The sequence below is a fragment of the Tyto alba genome, unplaced genomic scaffold (assembly GCF_018691265.1).
Source record: "Tyto alba isolate M040663 unplaced genomic scaffold, T.alba_DEE_v4.0 Super-Scaffold_40, whole genome shotgun sequence".
NCBI classification, from domain to species: Eukaryota; Metazoa; Chordata; class Aves; order Strigiformes; family Tytonidae; genus Tyto; species Tyto alba.
In genome coordinates this window covers 7173380-7185832 of record NW_024881316.1, presented here as the reverse complement: position 1 = coordinate 7185832, position 12453 = coordinate 7173380, and the positions used below count along the sequence as shown (strand labels likewise).

The 12453-nt window shown below is 36.4% G+C and overlaps 1 protein-coding gene across 30 annotated transcripts in view; it reads left to right on the top strand.

Moving 5' to 3' along the window:
• The window catches only part of KLHL32 (kelch like family member 32), a 152445-nt gene that overhangs the window by 27087 nt on the left and 112905 nt on the right, over positions 1–12453 (top strand). For 24 of the 30 annotated variants that reach the window (XR_006166375.1, XR_006166374.1, XR_006166376.1 and 21 more), the window contains 2 exons: positions 4900–5003; positions 6226–6406. The exons of 1 other annotated variant lie outside the window; for it this stretch is intronic. Coding sequence is in view for 25 of the 29 variants with exons in the window: in XM_042802930.1 (XP_042658864.1) it covers positions 4966–5003; positions 6226–6406 (219 nt within the window). In the remaining 4 variants the exon portion in view is untranslated. The remainder of the gene's footprint in view (positions 1–4899; positions 5004–6225; positions 6407–12453) is intronic. 5 more of the 30 variants (XM_042802933.1, XM_042802926.1, XM_042802924.1 and 2 more) reach the window with 1 other exon arrangement.

The following is a 12453-nucleotide window of genomic DNA, read 5'->3' as shown; positions in this document are numbered from 1 at the left end:
GCAGCATACCCTGGCAATGTGTGATGGATGCAGCAGAGTGGCACACTGCTCCAAGATTTCCTTAGAGAGTAAAAAAATCTTTCTTTTTTCTCTGCTGCATCATAAGACTAAGACAAAAAATGTATAGAAAGACTGACATTTCCTGAGGCTACTTTAGAACACTGTTTGTATTAGTTGGACATAATTGTTTGCCAGGACAGTGCGATTTCTTTCGAACTGCTTATCTTTGAAATCCCTAGATATACTGTGTTTTCATGGAAAACTACTGGTACCCCTCCGTTTCTCACCAAATTATTGTTATATTCTTTCAGCACTAAGTGGATCATTACTATTATTTTTCTGTTGTTTATAAAATAAAAATTTTTGTACTTTTCTAGGATGTGAACGAACTAATTAAGCAATAAGAAAATAAAAATTAGTTGTAAATATAATAGGATGAGTGGTTAGTGATCTTCATTGTAAAGTTGTAAGAAGTGAATGTCTCAAACAAATAACATGCAAAAATTGTTTTCTGGCGAGTTTAGCGTGTATCTCAAACCTAAGATCCTAGTGAGTATTTTGTTTGGCCTAGATTTTTCTTGTTAATCTCCAGCATAATGGAGTATTTCACTAGAACAGAAGGATTTAGGTGGAATTAAAGTTTTCTGTTTAAACTTAGAGTCTTATCCTTAACTTTATAGGCTAATCTTTTAAACTAATTTAATTACTTAAAGTAGTTAAATAGAAAGACAATAGTATATCTTAAACATTCTAACATAAAGAGTTTCCTTATGTATCAATGACAGTTTACATAAATATGGACCCAGCTATCTGAAACAGAAAAAAAGCTCTTGGTACAGAGGATTGGATTTTGAAACTATCCAGGCACAGCACATCCATGCAACAGATGGAAATGCCTCTTTTTTTTTTTTTTTTTTTTTTTTTCTTTGTTAGTAAGAATAAATATCAGAATTTCCAATTATTACATTTTTTGAGATGCATTAAGTAATTCTGTATTGCTAAACAAAATCAGTGCAGTATTGATTAAATGATTTACACACTCTTATACTATCACATATTGTATATGTGATGTAGATTTAAAAATAACAAGTGAGGCCTGCTGCACTGGCATTTAGGAAGGGAAAGGTCATATGGCAAAATTTAGGAAAGGTTGATTTGTCTGGGCGCAGAACATTGAACTCAGTATGGGACTAGTTGGATATTTTGTTAATTCTTTGAAGCACATGCCTTAGTTATTTTAGAAGGAACACTTTTCCTTCCAGGTCTTGGCCCCTTTCCTGTTTGCTTTCACTACTACTTGTGGTTTGTTTTTTGTGTTTTTTTTTTTTTTTTTCCTTTGTGTTTTTTTTTTTTTTTTTTTTTTTTTGTGGGCCAGAGAATTTGGACCTCTTGAAAAGGTCACAGATAGCTTGAATTTCTAACCTACCAGTCTGGTAGGTAGGAATTCCTAGCTGCAGCTATCAATATCAGGACTGTTGAACATTTCTTGACTTAAAAAAAAAATCACAGGTTGGAGAGGACAAAGAAAGTTTCCTACTTATGTTTTATAAAATGTGAATTGGACTCTAGTGCTTTCAGGAGAGTTTATCATGACAAGAACGCTTGTTTCAACAGTGCCGTGCTGAGTAGGAAGGAGAGGGGCCTGCCGAAATTTGGAGTGGTTTGATTGAGAAGCTTAGCAGTTTATTGAACTGTATTTTTGGTAGTGCTGACTGGTTCATGAGAGGGACACAAATAAAGTCCTTGGAAGCCGGTGTGCACTCAAGGGCCCAGTTAGGCCCGTGTTTTGTGGGTGCCTCTGGATCTGATTGCAGAGTGTCATGGAAACAAGTCCAACAACGTGGAAAAAACAAGGCAGTGCATCCGAGACATCTTTTGCAAACCTTGATGAAAGCCTCCTTGAATATGCTGTCAAGCTGTTGGAAAGCATCTGGAAGATTTTTACTATCCTGAAACTTGAGTTCCTAGGAGAAGAATGGCTTTTTACTTTCATTATTCAGAAAGTGTTAAGTTCTGATCCCCTGAGACTGAACAAAGTAACTTTGTTCAGACATGACATCAAGGTGGATTGCTTTAGACTTGGACAGTGGCTAAAACCCCATAAGCTATGTTCTTTTTTCTTATGCAGGTGTTTTGTATACATATATATTTTATATGCTGCGTATTATATTTCATCAGAGTGTCTGATAGGTATATCTGCAGAGACTTGATTATTGTAAATGTTCTCATATGTTTTAGCTGAATGTTCAGGCATCTCCTTAAGGTAATATTCCTGTTTTCTGTTCGTAAAACCTTGGTTTATAGTACAAGGAATTCTGCATGTCTGAAGTGAGTTGCTTCTGGCCACTATCTGTCCAAACAGCAGTTTAAACCTTTGATTTGAATGTCCTTATTCACAACTGTGGTGGAGTAAGGAATTTTTGCTCTAGAATTCTTTGTGCTAGTATACGTAATGCTGGCATTTGTATGGATATTGTAGTGGCGTAATAGTTATGGATATTATTTCTGTATTAGCAGTTCTGGTGTAGGACTTAGGTCACTTAAGGACCTAGTTAAAACTTTTGACTGTACCAGTCAAGTTAACTGCTGAGTCCCTCCTTTTGGTACTGATGAATGCAAAGTTTGAACTTCAGTTTCAACTACTGAAATGTTGCATAGGTCACATCTGGGTGTATACAATAGCAGGTACGTTGATCAGGAAATGTTTTTTAGTTGCCAGCACCTGGACCACTAACTTAATATGCTGTGTTTTCCAGTCTCTTGAAGGATAAAGTGAATTGTCTTAATATAACTAGAAACAGAGTTGATGTTGAGAGTGAGGTGTTGTGAAACCATCATTGGGTAGTGCTGCATAACAGTTTGCTGAGCATCCAGCCGAATCACCGGCGTAAATTCTCAATGACCTCACCCCCTTGCTCATCATTATAGCCTTTTGGGAAAAGGGATAAAAATATGAAAACATTTTCATTCTCTAAATTTTGCTTAACTGTAATACTTCATTGTCACTGAGTTACATTAGCCAATCCACATGCCGTTTAAATAAGCAGCCAAAGTCACGCGCCTTTGTTTTGACTGTTCTACTGAACTCTATTTTTTCTTTTATACCTAATATATTAAGTTGAAATGTCATGTGTTGGCTGTGCTGGCTGTTACACCAGTTAACAAATTGAAAACAGGGCTGTATGGCAAAAACTTATTCCATTGGACACTTCATCTGTTCAGGATGCAGTTTTCCATGCCAGGTGCCTGTCCCAGGCTGAAGTGTTAGAAGTTGCTGGTTTTGAGAATAAGATAGAGGAAAACTACATTTCAGCTAGCTAAGCACACAATTGTATCTGAACTGAGTGGCTGCTACTCCTGTGGTTTGGAGTAAGGACTTGAGATCTACAAGAATTTCTTAAGAGAGCTCTTTCTATTGTTTTCAAGAAAATCCAGCTGAAAAAAGTTATCAGCCTCCAAAATTCAAAACTCCTGTATGGTTCTATTTGGTCCTTCCACTGCTGTGGTGCAGGTGACAGAGCTTGCAGAAAGGTAGATGTCACTGTGCCTCTCTGGCAAGTAGGAACTATAGTTTTGTTTGCAGAATGAAGAATTGTATGTCAGGAGAATAGGAAAAGGATTAATGGTCCCTTCTCGCAGGTTGTTTGTTTGTTATCTGAGGAAGGATTAAGGTTTTAATTCTACCTTCACATATCCATTGCACAGTCTCCCTGAAATTAGTGTAGTGGCTTTCAAAGTAAAGCTGCTGGCCAATGTAAGATTAAAGGGCAAAATTAAGAACGAATTAATATAAACAAAGAACTGGATTATTTGTATGCTTTGTTTAACTAGTGACACTACAAAAGAGTGTTTGTGGTGTTTCAATATTGATCTCAGTAGAAGTCTCTGAATAGCACCTGGAATTAGGGCATTGTTTTAGTTGAAAAGTGAGGAAAAAAACCCCTTGTATTGAAGATTTACTACTTTTACAGGGGCACACTGGCAACCAGCAGATGTAGAAAAGTTCTGTTACCTTATTTAGATACTGTGTGAGATCTGTAATGTTTTGTTGACTTTGGAGAATAATTATCTGTTACAACATCTTTTATCCTTTTTGTTACAAAAGCAACTTTGAGTACTCATTAAGCAGCATAGGTTAATTTATATGGTCACTAATATTTTACCTTTTTAAAAAAGCTGTAGAGTTTATAAATTTGATCATACTTCTTGTATATATTGTACGCTTTTTATTTACCAGAAGGTTTTTTTAATATCCAGGTTGACAGAGGTACTCAGTCATAGCATTGATTAGTTAGTCGAGAATGTTTCTCTGGGCAAAGTGAGAGCTGCTTTTTGGAGTATACAGTAAACCTCTCCCACCTCCCCCACCAAATTTTGTCTTTAGGAAAAATTAATATAGTCAAAGCATGAATTTAGGTGTATGGCAAACCTGCAAACCTCTTAGACCCTAGACAGGCCTGTGAGATTACGCTGTGAGATGCAAGGTTTTTAGAGCTGTATGTTAAAGTTAAAGTAAGCAAATACCAAGAGATGCTTCTGGCCTGCTCTTCAAACCGAGGGATTTTGGGGAAGATACTTCCCTTGCCACTCTTCCACCTTTCTGACATAATGTGTGTTCCTGAGTTGCAGAAAGGAGACGTGCCTCAAGGGCAGTTCAGATGGTAGTTCAGATGGTAGGGTGTGAATTTTTAGGAAAGACTAGAGAAAAGGCCACCATCAGGCTATACTCAATCTAGCCAATAAAATTTCATGTTCACTTAATCTGCATGGTATGCCTTTCTGCAATAGAAGAATTGAAGAAAGTTGCTTTTGAATTACACATTCTGAAAGTATTGATCTTTAAGGTTGAGTCTGTGTATGCTTTGAATTTTAATGTTCCTCTCCTTTATCTCTTTCTAGCTGCGATGTATGCTGCTTTCTCTACAGGAGTATAAGCTTTGGTATTCAGAAGAGCAAAATTGAAAGATGCCATCAGAGAGGTGCCTGAGGTATAGTACTTGGTAGTATGTATCAAGTCATTCACATTTAAGATGATATTTACCAAAGCATCAGTCAACAGTTCAGATGCAGGTTATTCCTGTGTAACTCTGCTTTGGCCATCCTTCTTAAGTAATGTCTTAGTACTTGTCGTTTTAAAAGATAGATTAAATTAGAGCAAACAGTTGGCATTAGATCAGGTCTGCATTAGTTTATAGATGCCCAAGGTGCAGAAGTGGGATAGGCAGTACAGAGAGTGTGTGTGTTGATTGGGAAAGGAGTATATAGCAGCCACACAGCTGCTGCATAACATGTGTATCGAGTGAATTACATGACTGTGGTGGAAAAATGATAACTTATTTACTCCTTAATCAAAAAAAAAAAAAAGTTTATACCTTCACTTTCTGATTTACTCAGGAATGACTGTAAACTCATCTTCTATAAAAAAACCTAGATTCTTGGGCAATATAAATTGGCAGTTGCACAGATTTCAAATACACTGCATTGTTTTGTGCCAAAGAGGATTTGCAGATTTGATTTGTTTCTGTTCACATCAGCAGTTATATTGTCTCTTCCTTCTGCTCTAGAAAAGGAAGCTGCAATCAGACAATCTTAGGCTGATGACATGGAAATCTTGTATTCATACAAGGAGATACTCAGAGGTGCTGGAAGGCCTCAGCATTTTAAAAACAAGCAAGCATCCTCCCCCCAAATACAAAACAAACAAGCAAACAAACCCACAACACTTCATAAATGTGAATGACCTGAAGTGATCTGAAAACAATCAGTAATGCAGTATCAGACATAAGCAGGACACCTGAGACCATGAGTCTTCATTCTTTTTAGCAGGACTAGTTATGTACATACATACATATGCGCTCCTTTCCACTAATGCATCAGCTTGAGCCACTTAAAGTTTTCTGTCACTCCATTGACCTAAGCCCTTTATTCTTCTCACTTAATTCTAAAATTATGCTGAATTAATCCTGTGAGTCCAGCTGACATCCAGTGCAGCAAATGAAAATCAGAACAGTTGAGGTTTTAAAATCTGAGTATTCAATAAGGATTCATAATACTTCATTATACTGAGCTTTTCTTGGGATGTCTATACCACATAAAGGTTTTTGCCTGGCAGTGTTCGTGACTTTTCTTTCTTTCCAAGAATTATCAAACAATCTTGTTTTAGAAGAAGTTCTATATTTGTGACTGAATTTTTTTTGACAAAATCTTCCCTCTGTCTCCTCTCAGCGTTCAGGAAATGCTGACAGGTCAGAGGCTTTGTCAGTCTAGCTCCCATAACGATGCTGTCCTGGCAGCTCTGAATCAACAAAGAAATGATGGCATACTTTGCGATATCACCCTTATTGCTGAAGAGCAGAAATTCCATGCACATAAAGCAGTCCTGGCAGCCTGCAGTGACTATTTCCGAGTAAGTCCAGAGTTTTTTTTTTTCTTTTTGTACAATATTAAAAATTATGCTGGGGGAAGTGGGGTGGGGTGGGGTGGAGGGGGGGCCATGGTGGTTACAGATATCGTACTGAACAAGCTTTAAATTGAGCCTACAGAAAATTCAGGTTTATTGTAAATTCAGTAGAGTATGCAACTTTAAATATCCACATACACATCATAGGAAAGAAATGTTAAGAACATAATCATAACTAATGATAAACTTAATTAGTCTTGCTTCCCTCCCGTTTCCCCCCTGCCAAGATAGGCAGAACGCATCTTTCTATGAATCATGCCCCAGTAAAGTCTGGAAGTGGAAGATTTTTTTTTTTTGTAGAACCCAGACATTTAACACAGTTGTGATTGGAGCATGGATAGATGGGGAGAGGGAATTTAAATATTAATACATGCAGTTTAAGTCAGCTTGAGAGTGAGTTTTTGTAGGGATGTAAATTGTTACTCTCAAAGAGGTGGCCATAGTAATTTTTTTTAGCGTAATAAAACTTACTTTCAGAAACAAGTGTTTCTGAAATGTAAAGATTAAAGTATTCCCTTGGAAATCTAATTTGGACACTCAGCATGGAAAATTGGAGTAACTGAAAAACTGTTTTCTAATAGGGAGAGCATTCTTAGTATGAAGCAATTCTGCTACCCTTCATCACAATGTACCTGTTCAAAATGTTGGACTGTCTATAGCTCTTTACTTGGCTGGTCTTTTTAAGTGTGAGTCATCCTGTTGTTACTCAGAGACTAAAGCAGAAATTAATTTAAAGGTCTGTTTTCTCTAACAAAATAAGTTTATTTAATATTGTGCCTACACTGTAATTATAATGCTATGAACTTCTTTATGGTGACCTTTTTGTTTTATTACAATTGTAATACAGTGTATGACAACTGTTCTATATCCTTAATTACTTGAGCAGAATTTTTATCTTCCTGTCAACTCTTGTCTCTCTCTTTTGGTTAGAATTGAGATTTAATTTATTCTGTGTATTTGAGAAATATTGTTAACCTTGATGTTACCTTCACTGTGATGTTAAGCTGACTGATTGCTTGTTCTTTGAGCTTGTCTGCATGCTTGTGTGTTCTGCTACTGCAGACTTTGTACTGCCATAGCTTTGTCATGTTGCCCTGGCCTCCTGTAATGCAAGTTGCTTACCACTTTTTTCCTTTTACCCCAGTGCACAGAGGGGGATTTTGGAGCTCTCTATCTCTAGCAAGTGCTATATATACTTGTTGATGATCGATATACTACAGGGCTGCTGTTATGGCTTGGTTGAAATATTTTAATAAGGGTGCTGTATCATTCCTCTGCACCTGTGACACACATTCCTTCCAGAGTTCATTGTACCCTGTGCACAGAAACATCACAGAGTGGGCAGCTGTACCCAGTGTTCAAGCTGTGTGGTAGGAACAGCTTCTACCTTGGTCACTTATTGATTGACCTGGAGATTTGGGGCACTGTGACTCACCCTGTTATTTCTAATTGAGTTACTTGGTATTTGCTGGACAGTTACTACAAATTACAATCTTAAGCCCTACAGAAAAGAAAAAACAGTTTTGCAACAAGTCAAATTGCTAATTGCTATGTAAATCTTTCCTATTTAAAAAAAAACATACAAACAAACAAGCAAACAAAACAACAAACAAACCAAACCAAAAAAAAAAAAAAAAACACCACAACAAAAAGCCAAACCAAACCAAAAAAAACCAACCAAAACTGAGGGAATGATTTATGCAACGTTTAGTAATGTGATCAGTCTCAAAATTGTTATAATTAGGCAGGACATATTGTTCAGACTTTAGGTATCAGCTATAAATCTGGAACTCGTGCTTTCTGAAATCAGTCAAACAGTTTCTATTATTAATGGACAAAAAGCTTAGGAAATAGTGAAATGAGATTTATGTTCTGTAGGAAGATGGCAAAAAAAGTTACTATACACTATGGTCCTAATTCAGAAAAAGCAAGAGTTGATTAAAAAGTAATAATATTTTGTATTTAAATTGAGATTAGTAATGTTTTTAGATCTAGGGGGATTTTGCCTAATTTGAGCTACCTGAGTATTCATTTTCTAAGATTTAGGAGAATGACCCCAAACTTCATTCAGAGTCAGTGTAGACAAATGGGCATTTCCAGAGGATGATGGAGGATAGAAGAATTATTTAGAATTAAATGAATGACCATCTGGAAGTGCCAGAACTCTCTCCACTGGTCATAAAGACTAGACTCAGGTGCTTCAAACTTAGCTGATATTATTATATAAGATGATTTCTACCTTTTAGTTTTTCCTGGACTTTCTTGGAGGAATTCTTGGATGAACCTTGCAGATTTTCTAACCCTGAAGTAATTTATGAAGAAGTAATTGTCATCGGAAACTTGCCTTTCACTAATTTTTGTGAGATATAAGTGCAGGACTGCAGTGGACGGGATTCTGGGAATATCAGATGTTGGAGCTGCCTTGAATAAAACTGAGATGATAACACTATACATCAACATGACACAAAGAACTTGCCTACCATAGCTTCTGGCTTCTATGGCTCATAGATTTGATTAATATGCCAGAAAACCTTCAGCAATATCTGGAGGGACTGTCATCCAATACTTACGAGCTCGCAGATTACTCCAGAAATATGTTCAGTTCTATACAGGGCTATATCAGAATGAATCACCATGATTTTATTTGTTTGTTTGTTTTATTTTTTTTGCCACTCTTGTCAAACAGCTTGTACAAGAGACTAGGTATTTGGTTTCTACAGAGCTCTTTTATGGTTTTCTACGTGTTCTTTGTCTACTTTGATTTAGATGAAGATACTTCTGAAATTGTGGTGTTTTCTTGATGAGAATAATGAGTCAACTGAGCACCATATTTTTTTTTCAAATTGCCACTTATTTCTTCGTTTACTGCAAAGAAAAGTTTGTTAACACTTTAGAAGGATAACTAACGCGTCATATTCCAGACTGGGGGAATTGGAGCCATTGTATGTGAAAGAGTGGAGAAGGTCAGATAGATGTTGCCTTATCAATTTTTCTTCGAGGTTATAGTCTGAAGTAAAATCTTCATTTGCTTTTCTAAGACAAGACGGAGATGTGAGCTTCAGCAAAATAGTAAGGGCCTGCCTTCTAGGGTGACAGACTCGTGTCCCTTCTTCCAGTTGGTATGGTTAGTCTTGTAGTTCCAGCTGTGCAGAAACATTGGAATTTAAATCCTAAGCATGGCACCTGATCTGGGAGTTTGTTATATTTGTACACCAAAATGTTGTACTTTCTTCTTTATGAAAAAAATCCTTTAGTAAATTACATAGAAAATCTGCATTAAAAATACAGAGTTGAACTGCAAGATTAGACACTTGAAAATTAGGGGTTTCGATTTGTTTTCTGATTGGGATCTCCCAAAGTACCTCTTCTTTCAAAATGAGCTAAGGAATACAGTAGTTAGCTCCATACCCTAAAAGAATCATATAAAGAGAAATAAACATATGTATTTTTATGAATTCCTTTTTAAGCGACAAAGAGAATTTTAGGCAAACTTTCTGATATGAAATGGTGTAATTTGCTATTTGTCTCAGTGTATTGCAGTGAGACAAGGTGGTTGAGTTAGTGAGTGTATGTGCATTGTGATAACTCTAGCAAGCTTAAGTCATTTCCAATTAAAAGATTCTTTTTCTTTTTTCCCCTCTGGGAGCAAAATGAAATGTTACTGCATGACTTCATTAGTAGGCATTTACAGTGTTGGCAGGTGATTATATAACCTCAAGATTTTCTTGTACAAAATGCATTGGTTTTCCAGTCAGAACAACTCCTTTCTTCTTCCTTCTTTTTCATTTGAGTGGGTTTGTAGTCACAGGACTTTGATCTTTCTCAAAAAGATGAATATCTTCCATGCAATCTGGATGAACAAAATTATATCAATTAACTAGAATAGATTCTAAAATGTCAATAATATTCTATTTTTTTTCCACAATGAGCATGTTAAATTCTTAGAAGAATATTTCTTCTCTGAAATGAACTAGTAGATACTAATTTTGCATACAGACTTTGTACTTCTAACTGTCGCAGTTGACTCTTAAGCTGTTTCTTTTCAGGGTCTTTTTGTGCCATCTTTCTTCCCTGTTAAAAGTCAGCTTCTTGATGTGTACACAACATTGCTGATTGTTTGTGTTTTGCAATATATTGCATTGTTTCTTGATAAGGTTAGAGAATTAATTTTTATAAACAAATCCCTAAGTTATGAAAGGCTGTATGATGCCAATACCAGTGTGGTCTTGCTACATGAATCATAAGGAGGAAAAGGCTCTCTATAACCTGTCTTAGGGATAGAATTAAGGAGCTAGTTCTGAGAAATCAGAATTGCCTACTGCTTTTGCAGTATAATATGACTTTGTTTTTCAGTATTTTACCGCTGATGTGCGTGTACCAAACAAATGGTATTTTCCATGCTAATGTAGCCTAGAAGTGATGCTACTTAGAAATGGTCTTTCCACATAACATTTAAAAATGTTAGCTTTTTCCATTGGACCAAATCAACTCTATTCTTCTAGTAATACCGAGTCATTACTAAGACTTTTGTGTCAAAAGAGGCTTTTACCCTCACTTCTAGCTTCCTGTATATGTTGAGAAATACTACTACTTCTTGTATGTCTAAAAGTTTCCTGAGATCATTTTATTTTCATTTTCTCATTCATAAATTATCATATATTTGAGAGACTAAGCTACTTGATCTGTATTAATTGCCTAACACAGCTTTGGTAGATCTCAGTCACATGGATTCACTGTATGATCTAACACTAGTTTCTAAACTAATGCTTTTCTTCATTTTCCCCAAGCTTGTAGAATCACTGCTTTTCTTAAATGATGTACATGTCTTTTTCTTTTTATTTCCTTTTTTTTTTTTCTTTTTTAATAATTACTGCAGATTCTTGAGTTCAAATAATTCAAAATATATTCTTCATAAGGATATTATCTGTTTGTAATAATTACCTAGCAGGTAACTTGAAGTGAATTCTCATACGCCTGTTGTCTACCTGCAACTTGCACTCAAAAGCAGTGTTTTAATGAATTTGAAACCTGAAGTTCTAAGTTAGACTAATCTTTGTGAATCTTGCATATAAGTTGTTGTAAGTGGAATTCGCAAATCGAGATCAGTGCTTGTGATGCATTTTGGTTTTGTTGAGTTCTGCGCAGCTCAGGCAAGTAAGGCAGCACCAAATGCACTTTTAAACAATTTGTGACTATAAAGGCAACAGATGTAGGTTTTTTCCTCCCCAGTAGACAAAAGAAAATAAATACTGTAAGTTAAACAATAGTATCCTAATTAATACTACAAAAACATTTATTTATGTTTTTTCACTATGTAATACATATAGTTGATCACCACTGGAATATGTTAATAACCCATAGTTGTCCTGTATTGGACTCCTTGGTACAAGAGAGACATAGACATACTGGAGAGATTCCAGCGAAGGGCCACGAAGGTGATGAAAGGGACTAGAGCATCTCTGCTGTGAGGAAAGGCTGAGAGAGAGGTGGGACTGCTTAGCCTGGAGCAGAGAAGGCTCCAGGGGATCTTATGAAGGTATATAAATACCTGAAGGGGGAGGGTGTAAAGAGGACAGAGCCAGGCTCTTTTCACTGGTGCCCAGTGACAGGACAAGGAGCAGTGGGCACAAATGGAAACTGGCAGTTTCTTCTGAATGTCAGGAAACGCTTTTCCACTGTGAGGTAACTGAGCACTGACACGGGTTGTCCAGGGAGGTTGTAGGGTCTCCATCAACAGAGATATTCAGAAGCCATCCAGGCACAGTCATGGGCTCTGCTTGAGCAGGGAATTGGACAATATGACCTCCAGGGGTTCCTTCCAACCTCAACTGTTCTATGCTTCATGCTGGAACCAAAACAATAAAGACAACATTCCTAGAACATTTTAGTTAAACTGAAGCTTTAATTTTTTGTTAAGAAACTAAAAATATTGGTGTAACTGATGTGGTATGGATATGACCTGTAGCTGAAATGACCATGTTTCCCTTTTCCCC